This window comes from Mesoplodon bidens, assembly GCF_964165515.1.
Source record: "Mesoplodon bidens genome assembly, chromosome: 19".
NCBI classification, from domain to species: domain Eukaryota; kingdom Metazoa; phylum Chordata; class Mammalia; order Artiodactyla; family Ziphiidae; genus Mesoplodon; species Mesoplodon bidens.
In genome coordinates, this window is record NC_138179.1 from 54928691 (window position 1) to 54948864 (window position 20174).

The 20174-nt window shown below is 51.8% G+C and overlaps 1 protein-coding gene across 1 annotated transcript in view; it reads right to left on the reverse strand.

Annotated features, from left to right (window-relative positions):
* Positions 1-19786, reverse strand: part of LOC308607224 (tubulin polyglutamylase TTLL6-like) — a gene marked incomplete at its 3' end in the record, with an annotated part of 35288 nt that extends 15502 nt beyond the window's left edge. Inside the window, exons 1-13 of the mRNA XM_081218937.1 lie at positions 19736-19786; positions 16774-17028; positions 15897-15922; positions 14523-14641; positions 14255-14385; positions 12579-12735; positions 11660-11803; positions 10968-11053; positions 6313-6538; positions 4798-4973; positions 3302-3490; positions 2447-2624; positions 1205-1486 (exon numbers count right to left, since the gene is read on the reverse strand). Of these exons, the coding sequence (XP_081075063.1) occupies positions 1205-1486; positions 2447-2624; positions 3302-3490; positions 4798-4973; positions 6313-6538; positions 10968-11053; positions 11660-11803; positions 12579-12735; positions 14255-14385; positions 14523-14641; positions 15897-15922; positions 16774-16985 (1926 nt within the window). The 5' untranslated portion in view covers positions 16986-17028; positions 19736-19786. The remainder of the gene's footprint in view (positions 1-1204; positions 1487-2446; positions 2625-3301; positions 3491-4797; positions 4974-6312; positions 6539-10967; positions 11054-11659; positions 11804-12578; positions 12736-14254; positions 14386-14522; positions 14642-15896; positions 15923-16773; positions 17029-19735) is intronic.
* Positions 19787-20174: the final 388 nt, after the last annotated feature.

Below are 20174 nucleotides of genomic sequence, written 5' to 3' on the forward strand. Positions count from 1 at the left end.
TGTTTAGGTCGTGGACTGGGTTCAACAATATCCCCCCCAAAATTCATGTACACCCACAGCCTCAGAGCGTGACCTTATTTGGAAATAGGATCTTTGCAGATCTCAAGTTAAAATAAGCTCACAGAGTCCGCCTGCCGGTGCAGGGGACACGGGTTCGTGCCCCAGTCTGGGAGGATCCCACATGCCGCGGAGCGGCTGGGCCCGTGAGCCAGGGCCGCTGAGCCTGCGCGTCCGGAGCCTGTGCTCCGCAACGAGAGAGGCCACAACAGTGAGAGGCCCGTGTACCTCAAAAAAAGAAAGAAAAAAAAAAGTCTATTTCAACTGCTCCTCCACATGGAAGGTGTTATCTTTCTGAAATAAAAACTTGGCTGGATTGCTCTGTTGCTTAAACATCTTCACTTAGCACAGAATAAAGCCCAAGTTTTTAGCATACCTTTGAGAACTCTTTATAAACAAACATCAGTCTGTCTCTCCAACTGAATTATAGGTTCAAACTGTGACTTACAACGACCGACCTCATCCACCTCCCTCCTTTCCCCTGCCAGCCTCCCTGACCCCATTCTCTACTGCCCTGCCCTCACTCAAAAAAAAAAAAAAAAAAAAAAAAGCTCATATTGGATTAGGGTGAGCCCTAACTCTAATGACTGGTGTCCTTATAAAGCCACGTGAAGAAGCACAGGAACAAGCCCCTGTGATGACAGGGGCAGAGATGGGAGTTATGCTGCCACAAGCCAAGGAATGCCAAGGATTGCCAGCAACCACCAGAATCTAGCAAGAAGCAAGGAAGGATCCTCCCTAGAGAGCCCTCACATGGAGCATGGCCCTGCCAACACCTTGTTTTCAGATCTCTAGCCTCCAGAACTGTGAGAGAATAGATTCGTGTTTCAAGCCACCAAGTTTACGGTAATTTGTTACAGCAGCCCTACAGAAACTAACACAACAGGTGGTAACCGGCCCAAAAGAGGGGATGCATAAGACGGCCTTTCTAAAAGCCCTAATGGTATAGGTCTAGACCCCTAACAGTATGCCATTCCACAGCTTGGGCTTCACAAGTGGGGAAATGGAGGCCCAGAGAGGGTAAGTGGCTTACTCAAAGGGCCATAGTAAGTGCAGAGAAGGGACCAGAAAGCCAGACTCCTACCTCACCCCCCACCCCACCCCACCACCAGTTCGGCCCTCAGGGAAGGCAGACTGCTCTACTTACCACAGTGCTGGTGATTGTGTTCACTGCAGAGGTGGACTTGGCTTCCTTGATTCTGGAGACGGGTTTACTGAGCTCTGGCCTGGAGCAGCCGAGGAGGCTTGAATTCCTCAAGTCAGTAATAGAGCTGTCAGGCCTCGCAGATGTAGGCCTATGGGGAGCAGGGCCAGCCTCCTCCCTGGGGGCCTCCTGCTCGAGGCTGCTGTCTGTCTCATGTTTCTTTGTGTCTCTGATGCTCGACAGCAAGTCGGGCGTGCAGGACACTAAAGTCAACGGCTGGAGGTGCTGGGAAGGAGGAAACCAAACGTACGGCCCGTGGGAACCCAGCTCTGTCCACTTCCAGGTCATCTGCACCCAAGGGTGGGTGCAGCGGAGACGAGGAGGAGAGGAAAGCAATCGGAATCAAAGTCTCTCTGATCGGGGGCTCTTAACCTGGGGTTCAAGGACCCCTAAAGGGCTCATGGATGGTTTCACGGGGCCTTTGAGCCACTTGAAACTGCAGTTTTAAAATTGTATCTTTGTATACGTGATGGCAAGAGATTCCATAGCTTTTATCAGATTCTCGAAGGGTCTATGACCCTAACAAACTTATTTTAAATAAAAATAAAAACCTGCTCTAAACCTGTCCCTTCAGGTAAGCCTTTGAGAAGGAGATGGACTGAAAAGTCAACTGAATCTTCCCAGTGAGCCAGAAGAGAGAGCTAGGCAGAGAAGCGGGGGATCCAGAGATTCAGGCGATAGGACAACTGGATAGCTGGCCCCAGCCTAGAGGCTGGTCCACACTTTGAGCAGAGAGCAGGCTGGAAGCACCAGCTGTGTTCAGTCACCCCGGGTAGTGTTCTGAGGTCCTGCCTCCCAGAAGCTCTTCCCTGTGGCCTCCTCTCTCAGCTGTGCCCCTGGCCTGCTGGAGGGGAGCATTCCCACCCAAACTAGAGCTGGGGACCACGACCACAGGTAGTCTTAGAGCCTGCTCCCTACATGGGGATGGTGGTCAGCCTCCCAGCTGCTTTGACTCCCGCTGAAGGAATAAGGGCGGACCAGCGAGAGTCCTCTCTGCCTGGACGCAGGGATCCTCTGAAGGCCTCCGGGCTCCCCGCCCGGGGCCCAGCCCTCCACGCGGCCGCATTCCTTCAGTGTGCCTGAGCGCTCAGTGGTGGTCTCCTCGGCATCCCCCCCCCCACCCCGACCAGCCCCAGCCAGGGAAGGGTGCTGGGCATGCGCGCGCCCCCTCCCATCCCGGTTTACTTGTTTGGAGGCCGGGCTGGTGGCGGTCTTGCACTCCTGCCTTTGTTTCTGTCGCCAGCTCTGCATGCTCTTGCCTCTTGCTCGCTCGTCTGCTGATTCCCCCTGCATTTCTACCCTCTTATCTTTCGTTTGGAAGGATATTTTCTCCTGTTTCAGTCTCAGCTCCTGGATCAGCTGCCTGCCCAGTGAGGAACAGTCATGTAGGTTAGGGATGGGTTGGGCATGGGGACACTCTCCTTGAGGGCAATGGGACACCCTGCCCTGCCCACCTCATAGGGTGGAGTGGCGGGCTGCACCCCACTCACCACACCCCACCTCTCTCCTCAATTCCCAGTAGGCCAGATCCCACAACTGGCAGGTACTGGGAAGAAGGTCTGGGTAGGAGGCTGAAGTTAGGGGCTCCCACGTTGGACCCCTTCCTGTGCTGGGCCTCTCTGGCCAATTATGTGACAGAAATAACTCAGTCATATGACTCAGGAGACGGGGGTTCTAGAGACTCTTCTGTCAGTATCTGCCGTACGATCCTTCTTCTGCTCCATGAAATGAGGTGGAGGGCGGGGAATGGACCGGATGGGATGAGTCCCTTCCGGCCCTTAGATTTGACACCTACATGAATCCGGGAGGCAGCCCTGAGGGGCTGGGCATTCTGGAATGGGGTGGGGGTACCTGTCTCGTGGGTGAGTTTCTAGAAACAGCCTCACATCCACTTAACAACATCCCACACCAAAGAATCTTACGATTCCTGGTCCTTGCGAGACCAAAGCAACTTCAAGGCTGCCCCAAGGTTACCCCACAGGTCAAGCAAACCCCTCTTCCCCCAACACCCTGCTCCCCTAGCCCCAGGAGCCTTCCTACCGGGCATACACCTCCCGAGCCCTGGAGGCAACTGTATTCTGGAAGAGGGAGTTGTTGTCCTGGAAAAACTTCTCATACTTCTCCGAATTCACACTGGGATAAATCAGGCGGAAGCCTCCACAGTTTTCCTTCTCATACTTCTCAGTTTTCTCTAGAAGCACAGCCTGAAAGCCCTCGACTTCCTCCTTCCTGTTGGGAAGCAGAACACAGGGCTGCCGTTAGGGTTTCCTGGGACCAAGCTTGGAGAGGACATGGCCTTTCCAAGGACACGGATGTCATCTAGGGCCAGACGGAGGCCTCGCACGCAACAGTGGTCAGTCAGCATTTCCTAAATAAATGAACGCATGAACGTTTCCCTGAAAGGAGATTCTAGCCCTCCCGGGACAGCAAGTGTCATAGTGCTCTGAGAGCTGGCTGGAACGGTCTCCCCGACGGCTCACTAGGTTCTCTCCCGTTACAAGTAGAGCCTATTTCCCTCTTGGCTTTGTTCTGACGAGGCAGACTGTCGCCATCTTCCCAGTCACAACCCCTGCTACCCTTCTCTGGCGAACTGGCAGCTTGTGTTTTGCTAAATTTGAGGGCTTCATGGATGAGCTTGATGAGCTTTTATGAGCTGTGATGATCTCATTCTTCCTCACGGCACCCCGGGGAGGCGGAGGTCAGGGAGGGAGGAACGATAAGCCCCTTTTACAGCAGGGAAACCAGGAGCCCCTGAGCCACCCAGGGCTAAGTCATGACGAGGAGACTGATCCAGAGGAGGGCCCTGGCCGCCCCTTAGCTGACGCTGCCTCCTTCTCCAGGAGTTTAATGGACTGCAGCCCACCCAGCGGGCTCTGTGTCCAGACCTGCCACTTACCAGCGAGGTGACCTGTACGAGGCAGTTCCCCTTCCAGAGTCTTGGTCTTCTTAGCTCCCAAAACAGGACCATACAACACCCCATGCTACCACCTACCCACCCCCCTTCCAGGGAAGACAGTGCACATGAACACGCTATGAGAAACACAGTGCCATCCAAACAGAGATGCCATGCCCCGGTTCCAGAAGCTCAGTCCTGAAGGATCAGGCTGGCTCTGCTCATGCGGAGGACAGCGGGCCACCGTGGGATCTGAAAAACAACAAAGCCACTCCCTGACCGGGCTCTGGTGTTCCTTCTCGCTCTACAGAGGAAGGCTTCTGTTAAAAGGCAAATGCTACCCAGCAGGGAGCAGGGCGACAGAGGCTCCCGCCAACACAGAGGCAAGGGGAGGATGGACAGATCTTCCTTTTTGTATAGATAAATGGTTGTACTTTTGAATTGGTAATCCCTGGATCTTCATATGATATTAATAAACTCATATCCATCACAGGTATGTATGTCTATAACTTAATCTCCTATTTTTAGGAACAAAGGAATAGCCACAGTAAAACTGTTCAATCTGCCACATCCTGCCAATATATATTAATTTTCCAAATAGGATTATCATTTGTTAGAATTGACCCATTACTGTCAATTGTACCTGGTCTCCCGAGAACGACACTGCTGCAGGAACCTCGCCCGTTGTCTCTCCTCCTCCAAGACTTTCTTTTTGTCGCAGCTTCTCAGGTTGATCAGGACCAAAGTGTCATACAGCAGACTGTCCTTTACCTCTTTATCCAACCAGGAGTCAGTGGAGAAGCTCGGAGAGTGGTTGACCTGTGAGGGCAAGACGGCAGCTGGGGAGGCTGGGCAGGGAGCAAGCGGGGCGTGAGGCGAAACGGCCCCTCCAGGGAACCACCCGAGCCCACCTCGGCCGGGGCCCTGGCTACCAAGATGAGTGGAAAGGAGAGGGAGAGAGGGTCTAGACTGGAGCCACGGTGAAGAAAGGAGGAAGCAGACCCCCCTCCAGTTTAACTAGCTTTCATTTTAGTCCTGTCTTCCTGAGAAGCATGGCAGGGGGCGGGGGGTGCTGTCTTTGGTTTCCCCTCCACCTGGTGTGCGTGTGCCCCGTCCCGTGCACTGTGCATCCCAGAGAGCAGATGGAAGGGGACAGTCCAAAGGGCCGGGCTGGGAGGTGGGGAGGGGAAAGGAGTGATGCCTTCGGGACCCTGACCGGGGTTGACGGGGAGACTGGGGGGAGGACGGAGAGGACCCATTTCTGCCCACATGAGAGTCTATGTTGTTCAGAGGCACTGTGTGACATTTGAAGGTTTCCAGCAGTTTCTGAAGGCCTGCTCCTGGTGGCTTATTCTGCTCTTCGGGTGAGAGCTCCAAAGGGCCATATTCTGCTTCCCAGCCACACTTGGGAATAAGGGCTGGGAATGGAGGAAAGGCAAGGCCCCAGCAACCTGATCTGTAAATCTGGGTCTTGCGCTCTGAGGGCTGACGCTGTGTCACTGGCAGCCGTCACCATCACCTCTGACTTGTACCGCAGCCCCACTCCCACCCCCATTCCCGGCGTGCACCCTGAATGGCCACGGGAGAGGACTGCTTGCACAGGTCCAATCGGGAAGAGAGGAGGCCACCCAGGAGCTTCTCTTCCTCCTCTTCCCGCCACCCCATGGGTCTGGGGGAGGCAAGAAACTCACTGAGTGGCTCCCCACCCATTCTCGTGCCCACAGACACCGGGCTGCTCTCCGTAGGTGCTTGGAACCGAGTGGTCCAGGCCCCTGAGAACCAAGCCTGGCGGATCCTGTCTGATCTTGAACATCCTCCACCCAGCTGTGTTGAAGAACCACCCCTTTCTGGGAGACGACTCTGTTATGAAAGGTAGAGTTGTCTTTAGAATTACCCTGGGCCTGGGCCTGAGATCAGAGCTTCTAAGTCTGGGTGGACCTCCAGAAGGCACAAGGAATTCTCTAATTCCCGGCCGTCTACCTCCCTCTGGTGGCCACTTTTCAGCAAAGGGAGAAGCCCCAGGCAGCAAGCACCTCAGGGGGCAGTGGCTTGGGAAGTGGATTACAACTGCCTGGCTGAGCAGGAGGGCGGAAGGATGGGCCCGGCTGGCTGAGCCTGGTAACAGGCGCCAGTTTCACCCCTCGCCCCAAGCCCGCACCTCCAGCAGCCAGGGCTTGAGTTTGTGATCCAGCAAAATGTCGAAGCCCAGGATTTCAAAGCAGGCGCTGTTGAGTGTGTGATTGGGGAAGCAGGTGTGGTAGTTATGCTTGATGTTGGGGTGAGCCGAGATGAGCGTCTTGATGATGATGTCCTCGATGTCTCTCCAGATCTGCCCCACGTTGTAGCCGTGGCTCTCCATGTACACGTTGAAGGTGGAGAGCTTCCTGGAAGGGAACCGCGGGCCATGAGGTAGGGCAGCCCACCTCTGGTCATCTAAGGCCCTGGCATGCTGGAAACCAGAAACTTCCGGAGAAGGTAAGGCCCCAAAGCCAGTGGGGAGGGACACCCAGGAGCCAGGGTGATACCAGGGCTGTGTCGGCTCAGGAGGACCTTGCAGGAGCCGCAGGGCCATACTCCTCAAGCCTCCACAGTCCTGGAGTGGGCAAAGATATACTGACATGTAAGCCCTAGCCTGGGCACTTTCACTGTAACACAGAAAGCACCTGTGGGCTGGGGCAGGGATTCGGTATCCCAGGTGAAAGCTGAATGGATGAATAAAAAATTCTTTTAGGGCTTCCCTGGTGGCGCAGTGGTTGAGAGTCTGCCTGCTAATGCAGGGGACACGGGTTCGAGCCCTGGGCTGGGAGGATCCCACATGCCGCGGAGCAACTAGGCCCGTGAGCCATGGCCGCTGAGCCTGCGCGTCTGGAGCCTGTGCTCCGCAACGGGAGAGACCACAGCAGTGAGAGGCCCGCGCACCGCGATGAAGAGTGGCCCCCGCTCGCCACAACTAGAGAAAGCCCTCGCACAGAAACGAAGACCCAACACACAGCAAAAATAAATAAATTAATTAATAAACTCCTACCCCCAACATCTTCAAAAAAAAAAAAAAGAGTTCATCAAGAAACAGGCGTATAACCAGCACCTTTAAAAAAAATTTTTTTTAAAAAAACACCCTACATCATGGTTTTGCTTTGGTGGTAATGGTTTCTCAGCCTGTGGCGTTCATTAGAAGCACTTAAGGAGGCTTTTAAGGCCAAGGATACCTGGGTTCCACCTCAGCTATCTGAGGGGATTCTGGGGACGCTGAAGACACAGAAATTTTGTTAATTTTGTTCATTGTTAACCCCCTAAAGGGCTGACCAGAGGGAAAAGGAAACCCCAGGGCATCGCCACAGATAGGGTCACCAACTGTCCCAGGGCAAACCGGACAGTCTGATTTTAGAGCTGAAAGTCCCGCATCCCAGGAAAACCCTCAGTCACAGGCAAACCTAGATGGCTGGTCACCCTATCACAGTGGGAAGCCTAAGGACCATTTGAGGAGTCAGCACACACATGAGACAACCAAAGATGCATTTACATCATGACAGATAAACAGAGGCCACTCAACATAGAGGCACACCTTTACTACTTGCCATTGTCAAGGATGGAGTGTTGCACGTACATGAATTTTCCAGATCGCTTGAAAGCAACCCTTTCAAGTGCAAAAAAAAAAGTGTTTAATTTGCCTAACTGGGAAATAAGTGTTCTCAAAGTAGATTATACACTCCTCTACCTTCTTATAACAGAAGTTATGAGCCATAACATAACCTCTTCTTGATGACTCAGGCACATCACAATGAACACACATAATTGTGCAATTTCATAACGTCCAGTGGCTAGTCCATTCAATTTAACACATCAGCTATGTGGCAGGCACCCTGAAAGACGAAGAGGACCCAGTCTCTGCCCCAGAGGCCTGCCAGGTTTCCAGTTTTTCTTCTTCTTCATTGCTCCTACTGAGTTTGCCGGTACAGCTGGCCTCAGGCTAGGGAGGGGGAATTTGAAGTAGGGGGTGGGCTAGTAGGAGAAGCAGATTGTCTCAAAAGATGGGGAAGAGGAAGATGAGGAAAGGTGAAAGCAAACAGGAGGGAGAAAAGGAAAGGACTCTGCCCCGCAACATGGGAGGCACCTAGAAGGCCAGGGCACCATTCTAACCATCAAGGAATTTAAGTACAACTGGGGACACAAGGAAAACATGTGCCCCAAGCACAGAGAAGTTACGGGCTACAGCTGATGCTGACCGTGAGGGTGGTGGGAGTCCAGAGATAGAGAGGTTACTGGGGGTGGTTAGACTCGGATTCCATAGGCTTGTCCTTAGAGATGGAAGACAATCCACTCATCTGACAGGTGAGGAATTGGAGGCCCACAGAGAAGATGGGTTTCACCCACACTGCAGTGGTTATATGGCTGAGCCAGCACCTAGAACCAGGTCAGAGAAGGCAACATGGAAGCTTAGTTTGACAAAAGGGCCTTCAAGGATGTTCTCCCATGTTTTCAGTTGGAGCTGAGCAAAGGCAGAGAGGTGGGAATGAGCAAGGCCCGTGTATCAAAAATGAGCAGAAGAGTATCCGGGGAGAGCACCACGGAGCGGACGGCACAGGCAGTACTGCTAGTGGTTAGGGGCACAGACCCCAGAGTTCATTCCAGCTCCGCCACTGCCTAGCTGTGCGAACGTGGGCACGTTTCCTAACCTTTTTACACCTGTTCCCCAATATGCAAAATCGGGGTGATCATAATCAAGCCAACTTTATAGTGTTGTTATGAGGATGAAATAGGTTGAGGAATGTAAATTTCTTAGGGCAGTGCCTGGCAGACAGGAAGCGCTCAACAAATAAAATGGTAACTATTAAGGTAGTAATAATAATAGTGGGAAATGGAGTCTGGTCAAAGCATACAGCAAGCAGAGGAGTTTGAATTGGATGCTCTAGGCACCTGGGAGCCACACTGGTTACCTGAGAGCAGAAGAAATGAGTATACGGAATGTGTAATAATAACAGCACCCACTTGCATAGCGGGTATTGTTTTTGAGGCCTATTCATACACATCATCTCAATAGGTCCTCACGGCATATTTGTGAGGCTGGCCAGCCGGGATTCATGTTTATCATGTCATTTTATGTATTTATTTATTTTTGGGCCGCACCCTGCGCCTTGCAGGATCTTAGCTCCCCGACCAGGGATCAAACCCGGGCCCCCAGCAGTGGAAGTGCTGAGTCCTAACCACTGGACTGCCTGGGAATTCCTTATTGCGTCATTTTAGAGAGGAGAAACCGGAGGTACAGAAAGGTTAAGCAGAGGCGGCTGGTGTCGAGGATGAGGCTGAAGCTAAGCCTGGAGGACAGGAAGGCACCGAGAGACATCTGAAGGAGGAAACTTCAGAATTCAGTGACATGCTGGAAAAGGAAACATCTAAGATGACACCAAGCTCTCCAGTCCTGCGGGTTAGAAGTTAGAGATGGGGGAGCTTGGACTGCTGAGGTGGAAGTGACGTGGGAGAACACGTGACATTGGGAAATGCTGAGCTGGAAGCAACGGGGAGACATCCAGGTGCAGCTAAGGAGACATGGGCCTGGAGCACCGCAGGGGGACAGGTGGCGGGTACTGCAGGGGCAGGGGAAGGGGGGGGCAGCCGACAGCTCCAGCAGAGAGGGGGGATGGAGGAGAGCAGAGGGTTGAGGCCAGGCCCGGGTGAGTGAGGCGAGGAGAAGGAAGGGGAAGTGGGGGGGGGCAGTTAGGGTAGCAGAACAATACTCCACACCCTCACCTTAGCCCTGGCACCACATAACACCCCCCCATCACAGCCTGAGGGCCCAGAGCCTGCTAGTGGGGTGTCCATTCTCATAAGAGGAGGGAGATGAGGGCCCTTTGAGGACATGCCTTTAGACAAAGGAGAAAACACAGTAACTACAAGCAATATCCGTGCTCTGTCACAGGTCACTTGAGTCTCAGAGTGACCCTACGAGGTGGGCAGGGCAGGGCGTCTCACTGCCCTATCCTACAGACCAAGAAATGGAAGCTCAGAGAGCTGAAGGGACTTGCTCCAGCTGACTCAGCCGGCGAGGGTCAGAGCGGGGACTGGAAGCCGGGCCTCACCGAGCCCCGCTGTTCAACATGCAACCGTGCGGGAGGCCAGAGGGTGCCCACAGACCAGGTGGGCAAAGAGGAAGTGGGGGAGCTGTGGGCAAAGTCGGGTGGCCAGCGCCCTTCGACAAGGGGGAGATCGCCTCCTGCCAGCCCAACACGTCCCCTTCCAGCAGGCTTAGCCTAATGATGTTCCATTTGCTTTTTGGAACTCTGCTACCAAGGGAGTCGTGAAATTTCCTGTGCTTCTCTGATGCTCTGAAGCCAAACAGACTGCCTGTTTATCAGTCCTTTAAGTCTGATGCAAGAGAAAAAGCAGGGGCATCGTGACACATCACCTGAGAATCTCTGTTGGAGCAACACCCCAGGGAACCACAGGCCTGGCAGGCCCTTCTCCGGTGTCAGACCGGCAATCGATAAATATCTGTTGGTCTAGAAATGTCAGAAGGGCCAACTGTAATCAGAGTACGTTTTGGTGTGTGTGTGTGTATCCTGCTGAGGAAACAGTTCATGTTTATCTCTCCTCCTCCCAACCTCCTAGGGTTTATGATGTGGCCTTCTTTTAATGATTAACAGCCAGAGGGCAGAGACCAAGGAGTCTGTTCTGGGCTTAGAGGCAAAGAAATATTTTCTGACACCATGTGACCCAAGATGGAAACACCGATGGGGACTGACAGGGTTTGGATAGAATCTCAGAGAGCAGCTCGGAGCCCAGCAGGGAAAGAAAAGAGAAGGGAAGCCGCTTCCTTACCTCTTGCTGCCAGAGTGAGCATCTCGAAGGAAGTTGGAACTGTGCTTATTAATGGAATAATTAGTCAGGTGCATGCAGATATCGTCCTGGGGAAAGAGACACAAGTCTGTGGGGTCAGGAGGAAGCGCAGCCTTCCACTTCCTCTCTGTGCCCTTCCATGGCCCCTGGGGCTTAAAGAGATGGAAGAGAAAGGGGGCGTCTTGGGGCTGACTTACACTGGCACAACAGAGGAAGTAAGAAGAGGTGTCCTACAGCCTGGAGCATAAGACAATCCCACCCCTCCTGAGGCTGGGTGGCGCTCTGCTGAGGGGGGACTTCAGGAGCCCCGAGGGCCTGGGGATGTGGGGGGAGGGCTGGGGGCTCGCCCACATCCGTCTTTCCTTGGGCACCACGGAATTGTGGCTTTGCAGTCAGGCCACGAGTCCCCACCTCACCTCTTCCTAGCTCTGTGACCTTGGACAAGTCCCTTATAACTGGATTTTAATTTCCTTATCTGTAAACTGGAGATGATAATCCCTATCTCTGAGGGCTCTTGGGAGGGCTAAACAGATAAAGAACAGATACACCCTGGCACATAGTAAACCACAGTTCAGCAACTGACAGCCACATCCACCATGCCTTGGGAATGTAGGTGTCACTAGGATTTTTTACCAGCTAAGGGAGGAGGGGAGGCGGCGTGTCCCCAAGCTCACCAGGTTGTCTGGGCAGGGGTGGGAGTAGGAGGTGGTGGCAAAGCGCGCCAGTCCTTCTTTATACACGAAAATCCTGAGAGGGTCACAGGATGTCATGAGCACGTAAATCCGCAGGTCAAACTTGAACCCATCGAGGATAAAGGGCTGGGAGGAGAGAACAGAAGCCACACGGCGTCAGAGGAGAAACCCAGACTTGAAGCCCATTAGCACCCTGTCTTGTTTTCGTGGCTTCAGCTCCAGTGTTACCTGCATTACAGAGGCCAGGCTGGGCTGGGGTTGGGGAGGGGGACAAGGGGAATTAGGCCATGTGACCTTGTGGAAGTCACTAAGCACACCAGGCCTCAGTTTCCTCATCTGTCAAATGGCATGAGTAACCACCTCCAAGAGCTCTCCTGGCAACAAGACAAGATAACATGACAAAGTCCTGTGATGAAGGCCATGTTGTCACCACCCAGGGCTTGCTACTGTTGCACTCTGCCAGAGTTCTCCCTGCAGTTGCAGTATTGACTGCAATGCCAGCCAGGTCTCCTATGCACCTTCTAGAAGCCTCCCTCCCTGTACACGGCTATACCTCCAGTCATGGACAGCTGGTTACCATGCTCTCTCCAGGGCTACTTCCCTCTCCCAAAGGAGGTGGGGCCTCCACAGACGCAAGGGGCTCCCTCCCAGCTGCCGTCTGTTAGAGGCAAGGGGCCAGCCTGGCAGCGCGAGACCAATCGACAAGAGTGCAAGGGCAAGGGGGCTCTGGCCCAGGCACATGTCACGTCTCTGGTCAGAAGGCTTGGTCCGACCAAGTCCAAGGCAGGACTTGGCTTCACCCCCACCCCACCCTCCCTTCCCTCTTTTCACAACCAGTCCAGTGGAGCTACAGCCTGAGGTTGCCGTGGATGATAAATAAATAATCACGATGAGGAAGTACCTTTGAGATATAGAGTTGACAGATCATATCCTCCCCTGGTTTGATTTCTGTCACTGTCTGGGTGATGAATACACCTCTCCCCTGGCAGCCCGAATCTGGCTTACAGATGTACGTCTTATTTTTTCTTGACCTGCTGTACTTCTGCAAATCTCCCCAGCTACCAGAGCAGGAAGAGAACGAGATACACCTTTAGCGGGGCTATCAGTGAAAATGAAGGCTAGCTCTTTATTAAAAAAAAAGAAAAAAGTGACAAAAGCCCTGGAGTTGACAGACAGACGCCCAGAGATCTGGTTATAGGAGAGGCAGTCGAGCACACACAGCGGAGAGAGGATGGGCTCTGGAGGGAATTCAGACCTGGATTTAAACCCCGGCAACAGCACTCACCAGCGGTGTAGCCCTTTACCAGGACTTGACCTCTCTCAGCCTCAATCCCATCATCTACACAATGAGGACAATGACAGCTATCTCACACATGACATGATGCAGGCAAGGTGCTGGTCCATGCCACACACCCCACAAAGGTAACTGTGATCCAAGCGGGTATGGCTTTCTGAGTTTGCAGATAAGAGGTGTGAAGTTCTGAATCTGACTCAGGCCCTGACAAATGATGTGACCTTGGATCCATCAGTCTCTTCCCCTGCTCTGGGCTTCAGCTTTTCCTCTGTAATGCTTCCACTCCAGCTAGAGTGTGAGAGGGCAAATACTATCTTTGAACGTAGTTTGAAGAAAGTATATTCAGAAGAAATAAACCAACTTAAAGGATTATAAATCTCAGTCTTGCTATACTTCTTTTTTTTTTTTTTCATACTTCTTGTTTTGCATTTTAAGTCAAAGGAGCATTGTCACCACTGGAGAAGTCACATGACTGCAGTGTCCCTCAGTGGCCATGAAATCTGGAGGCGCCTGTCAACTCGATGGCAAACACATTTTCTTTGAAGTTGCTGCTAAGCTCTGCAAATTGTTCCAGACAAGTTAGGAAAGGCTGGGAACCCTGGGGCACTTGGTTTGGGAAAGCACTGGGGGCAAGCGGGAGAGTGGGATTCCTGGGGGGCCTTTGTGAGTAAGAACAATTCTGATGGCAACGCTCCTCTACTCCCCCACCTCATCCCAAACACCAGACAGTACCCAGGTCATCCTCACGTCATCTCACATTCCTCCTGCTTCTCGTGGTGTGGGCCAGAGTATTTTATGTACCAGGAATGGATGTCCATTTTCCAGATGGATAGAGTAAGACCAGAGATGGGAAAAGGCTGACTGCCATCCACGGCACTGCCATGGGTCAGAGGTCAGGTGTCCCTCTCTGCTCCTAACCTGGGTGCTAACCATTACCTCACTCCCTCCAGAAATGCTCGAGGGCCTTAAAAATTCAGAAACTGCACAGTGAAAAGGCTGGAACAAGTTCAAAATCAACAGCTTTCAAGGTCAGAACAAATTCTCATCCCGACTGCAGGCACAGGCTCCAAGGCACCCAGCCCCTAAATGTCATCTGATTTTATAGGCAGATCCTTGTGTTTTCTCAACCTTGGACACACCCTTTATTCCTTCTCTTCTTGAAGCGGAGAGAGAGAGATGGGAGACCCTATGGGAAGGGAAAGGAGCAACCAGGGAATCGGGGGCAAGAGGAAAATGTAAACTGGCGGTGGGGAGTGGAGAAAGGGGCGCAGGTGGGCACTCACTCAGCAGGAAGACACCAGGTCCTAGGGAAAAAGTGGAAATCTTTTGGGAATATCTTTAACATGCGGCTCATATTCCTGGCCAGCAAGTCCTTGCGGCAGATTTCAGTCATCCCTGGGAAGTGATTGATTTTCTGCAAAGGAAGCCGGAAGTCGTGAACACAGGAGTCCATGGGAGTACCCATGAGCTCCCCTTGGGGACAGTCATAAGACTGGGGCTCCACGGGGTAGATGCCACGCTTACACAGAGGACCAGCTCTGACCCAGATACCTGGTAACTTTTGATTTCCATCACCCGCTCCAGCGACACCGAGTAGTCAGTCCAGTAGAGAGTCCAGTCGTCGTTTTCTCCTCCCTCTCGAAGGCCATACTGTTGGGCAGCCCTACGCACTGCCATGGCAGGTGGAGAAAGAAAGGCCCGTCAGCCGGGAAGTGGGGGAGGAGCACGTGGTGGGGAGGTTATGTTTCTAGGTGCTCCCAGACCCTACACTGAAGCCAGACAACTGGGCTCCTTGGGACTGGAAGCCATCTTGCCCCATCTGGACACACCGTTGCCGAGAAAGGAACACGGAGAGTGGAAAGGTCCTGGAGAACACAGCCTGTGCCCAGTGATCTCCACAGAAGGTTGTCTGGGGTGAATGTTTCACCCACCCTTGCCAGCAAGTAGGCCTCTCTGGCTTTCCTCCAAGCACTAGCACTGAATGTTCAGGGGATATAAACTAGTCCTTAACGTCGGCCAGAGCCAAGCTTAATTAGCAAGGTAAACTGACAGAAAAAACTACGCAGTGTATTTCAAAACCATATACATGCCATCATGTCCTTCTTCCTCGGTCCCTATTAATCTTTTTTTTTTTTTTTTTGCAGTACGCGGGCCTCTCACTGTTGTGGCCTCTCCCGTGGCGGAGCACAGGCCCCGGACGCGCAGGCTCAGCGGCCATGGCTCACGGGCCCAGCCGCTCCGCGGCATGTGGGATCTTCCCGGACTGGGGCACGAACCCGTGTCCCCTGCATCGGCAAGCGGACTCTCGACCACTGCGCCACCAGGGCGATAGTCCGATAGCCCGATCGATAGCCCGATCCCTGTTAATCTTAATAACTGGGAGCTGACTCCAACACAAAGTCAAATGCCTTCAAGAGCCTGGAAAGGAAGAAGTGCCTGCAGTGACCAGGAGAGTCAGGACCAAACTAAAGCACCGAAATTCGAAATGAAAATAGCAGACTTCCCTGGTGGTGCAGTGGTTAAGAATCCGCCTGCCGATGCAGGGGACACGGGTTCAAGCCCTGGTCCGAGAAGATCCCACATGCCACGGAGCAACTAAGCCCGTGCGTCACAACTACTGAGCCTGTGCTCTAGAACCCATGAGCGTCGAGTCCCTGCTCCACAACAAGAGAAGCCACCGCAGTGAGAAGCCCGCACACCGTGACAAAGAGTAGCCCCCACTCGCCGCAACTAGAGAAAGCCCATGTGCAGCAACGAAGACCCAACACAGTCAGAAAATAAATAATAAAAATAAAATAAATAATTTTTTTAAAAAAATCACCCTTCTAAAAAAAAAGGAAAAAAGAATATATGAGTGAGACTTCCCAACTCTTTGCGGGAATCCAGTGGGTCCCCATGGTGGGTGCCTTGAATGCAGATGCTCACCACTCTCATATCGGCAGCTGGACAGACTGATCACCAATCATCTGGAAAAGAGAAAGGGGAAAGCACCAAGACAGAGACAGACACACATGCCAGAACAAGGGACTGCACGTAGAAACATCGTGTCCCACATGGAGCTGCCTGATACCTAAGTGGCCACACTAAGCCCGGTGTGACCATCCCTGTTACTGAGGACACACATCCCCAGGGTTGCAGAGTGACAGCAAACATGGGTTCAGAACACTCTGCCCACGAGCTAGAAATTCTGTATTGTGATTATAGCCGATTTTGCTTGAAGCTTCATATGAACATCATCGCCTCCTCAATCCTTTTACTCCAGTGGCCCATCGGGAACAGGAAGGGAACATCCTTTTGGCCAAAATACTTCATGGTCTCCCTCCTCTTGCCCCCCCATTAAGGGAAGCTGTGAGTTAGAAAGCAGACAAGCTTTCAGACATCAATCAGTCTGAGGAGTAATTCACTCCCCCCCCAGAGTGGAGCAAGGCGTGGCAAAATATAAATAGAATCTAGAATGTGGCCGCTGCAGTCAGGTCCTAAGAAGCCAGCGTGATTCTGTTACATTTAAAGCGTTCGAAATCCCCAGGACAATAAGTACTTTCTTAAAACAAGGAAATCAATCGCCTCTCCCCACACAATGTTTTAAAGGGATTCTAAACACAACTAGAAGGAGGATTAGGACAGGCATGGTTTTATAGTACACACCATTATTGGATTCTATAAAACAGGTGATCAAAAGTGGGTTCTTTTTATATGAACCAAAAGTGGTGTGAGTTTTCCTCCGCACAGTTTCTCCTTTACCCACTCCTTAGCAGCCAAGGCCCGCCCCCCTCCAGGTCCCCCCTGGGATCCACAGTTCAACATGGATCCCCATTCCTCATCTTTCAGTCCTAACCTCTTTTTCTTCCTCTTCTTCTTGCCCTGCTGCTGGGCACTCTGAAGCCCATGTTGAGCCCCAGTGTTCTCGCTCACAAAAGCCAGGGTGACGATTTCTTTTGAATCTTCTATGGAACTGTCCTGTCTCTCTTCTGAGTCTCTCCCTTCCTCTCCTTCCAAAAGCAGGCACTGGAGCATCTCCCCTGCCTGGAGGAAGCTCTGGGGAAACACCGGTCCTCCCCTGGAGAGAGGGTAAATGGAGTGGCAGTTACTCGGATCCACCTGCAGGGGGAGCCCCCTTCCTTGCTCTTGTGGGCGGTGGACCAGCGCTCAGAGACCAGACAACAGGTTGCAGTTTATAAAATGCCACCCCACCTCCACAGTTGGTGCAGGCTCCAGCAAGGAGCTGATTCCACCTTTTGCCAAGACTATGACCTTGGGGACTCATTCAGCCAACACTGGCCTTGGTTTTTCCCTCCTGGGGTTTTCAGAAGCAAGCTGAGATGCTATGCATGGCACCACGCCATAAACAATCTTATTAAAGTGAGTGAGTGTCTGGAGACAGCCTCAGAACCAAGCCCTAAGCCTCCCTAGCTGAGGGAGTTAGTCCCCGTGGGTGCAGATGAGGTGCTTTGAGGAAGTCTGTTAACTATTTGGGCTCTGCACCAAACCTCCCTCTCACGATCTGCTGGCCTGAGAGTGAACACAACGGGCGCTCATGAGTGCAGGACTGACTCGTAGCTGGTTGAACAAGATTCAAGCCCGGGGCCAGATGCAGCCCTTCGGAGACCCCAACCCCAGAGGAGGCTACAGTGTCTCCCTCACCATCCAATTCAAGATGAAAGCAAGACCAAATTGTAAAATACCTACAAGGAAGTCCAGCGAAGTTCCCATTCCACCCCCACCCCCGCCGCCCCCATGATGACTTCTGTGATGTTTGCTTGAAATTTCAAATATCGAATTTTTTGACATGGTTTTTAATGCCCCTGCTTCACTAATCCTTAGGAATGTGCTTAGTCTGCCTTTGGGTACCCAGAACTGCCCAGGCCCAATAAACTGGTTCATATCCTCTTCACATCTGAGGCTTCTATGACTGTAAAGCCAAATTTCGGGTGCTTTCCCCCCCTCTCCTCACCTCCCCAAAGCCCGCCAACCTCCTCACTATGTCAGGCCCTCTCTCTTCTTGCTACTTACCCTGTTCTTTCCTCACAAACTCTTTGGCTTTGAAACAAGATATTAATAATAGCTTTATTATAATTTATTCTAATGTATTATTATCTTTGAAATACTATAACGTTAAAGGAAGCTCTGAAAAGGGCAGTGTGGGAAATCACCCGTAGCTAACATAGCAACTTTGGCCCTTCTCTGTATTCTTTTTTTTTTTTTTTTTTTTTTTTTTTTTGTTTTTTTGTTTTTTTTTTTGTTTTTGTGGTACGCGGGCCTCTCACTGTTATGGTCTCTCCCCTTGCGGAGCACAGGCTCTGGACACGCAGGCTCAGCGGCCATGGCTCACGGGCCCAGCTGCTCTGCGGCATGTGGGATCTTCCCAGGCCGGGGCACGAACCCGTGTCCCCTGCATCGGCAGGCGGACTCTCAACCACTGCGCCACCAGGGAAGCCTGTATTCTTTTTTATTCTAAATTTCTAAGCATAATTATTCTTATATGATTGTAACCATAATAGATAAACAATCCTGTATCTGCTTTTTGCCCACTTACTATCATAACATAACTATCCTTCTGGTTGTGGCAAAGTTTACATAGTTCTAATTTTTAATGGTTGTATAATAATATCCCATTGAAGGAATGTGTCTGAATTGAACCAACCATTGCCCTATTATTGGCAATGTAAGTTGCTTTCAATCTTGCTATTACATAAATAGCTCTAAAATGCACACTTTCATGTACAGAAGAGCTTGTATTTCTTTAGGATTATATTCTTAAGATATTTATCCAGAACTAGAATTACTAAGTTAATGAATATGAAAATTATGTAGCCTCTGATATTTTATTTATTTATTTATTTATATCACCATGTTATTTCCCAGAGGGATTCCAACAATTTTGACTACCACCATCAACGTGCAATTATAGCAGACTCACCAGAGTCACACAATCTCTTGGGAATCATCTCCCCTCTGTACCCAACCGTGCTAATTCTAGACAACTTTTATACCTTACGGCCAGGGTTTTTTTAAACATTAATACATCCTGCCACCTCTCTCTGCTTCTTTCTCAAACCAGAATGGGGGAGGGGGCTCTAACTCAGAGGCTACCTATGAATAATTTCATAATAAACCCTTACGTGGGCATCATTCTTTAGGCTTTCCAAAGAATTGTCACATATACGATCTCATTGAATGCTTGTAGCCACTTCTCAGAGGGAGAGCAGAGTTTTTATCATTATTATTATTATTTTTTGTGGTACGCGGGCCTCTCACTGCTGTGGTCTCTCCCGTTGCGGAGCACAGGCTCCGGACGTGCAGGCTCAGCGGCCATGGCTCACGGGCCCAGCCGCTCCGCGGCATGTGGGATCTTCCCGGACCAGGGCACGAACCCGTGTCCCCTGCATCGGCAGGCGGACTCTCAACCACTGCGCCACCAGGGAAGCCCGAGAGAGAGCACAGTTTTTTAATGGCCAGGGATTGCCACTTGTTTCTCTCTCTTGCTGAAGGGGGCTGTCCCTTAACACCTAAGCCCTCTGTGGTGACACCGGACGATGAAGCCTGGGCCTTGTGAGTCCGTTTTTCTTAGTGAACAGGCACATTCCTGGCAAAGCTCAAGAGGATACAGTACATGAAATCTTGACCTTGGGCTGCTTCCTTCCTGCCAGGTAAACGGCCAGCTCCCCTCCCGTGGCCTCCACAACAGCTCCTGTTTACCAAGCCCTCAAGGAGGACTGGCTCCATTTACCTAAAGGTTAATGTTAACTTGAGGAGAGAAAACTGACCCTGAGTTTGGCCCCTGGAGTTGTGAGTTGTCTTTGTCCTTTTTCGAATCCTTGCCCAAGTGGTAAAAACAAGTCGTGGCTGCTTATATTTGTCTGCCTCAAAGAGAAGAACAAAAAACAGTCAAATTCTGTTTACTCTCGCACGAGAGGGCCTCAGGCACGTAAGCAAGGAAGGGATGGAGACCATGTATTGATATGTCTGCAGGAGCTGGTTCATCATGGCAGTCTTGCCCACCTTCCCCTGTAAACTAGGCTACCTGTGACACGAGAGCCTCTTGGAAGGCACCCGAGACAGGTGCAAGACGGCAGACAACAGTCAGTGCCACGTGTAACTATATTTGCTTTCTCTTTGGGGGCTTTCTCTTCTCCCAGCCCTCTCCTTCCTGTTTCATCCCCAAGGCTAAATCCTTCTGGCTTCTCTCCAACCCTTGAAAGAGAA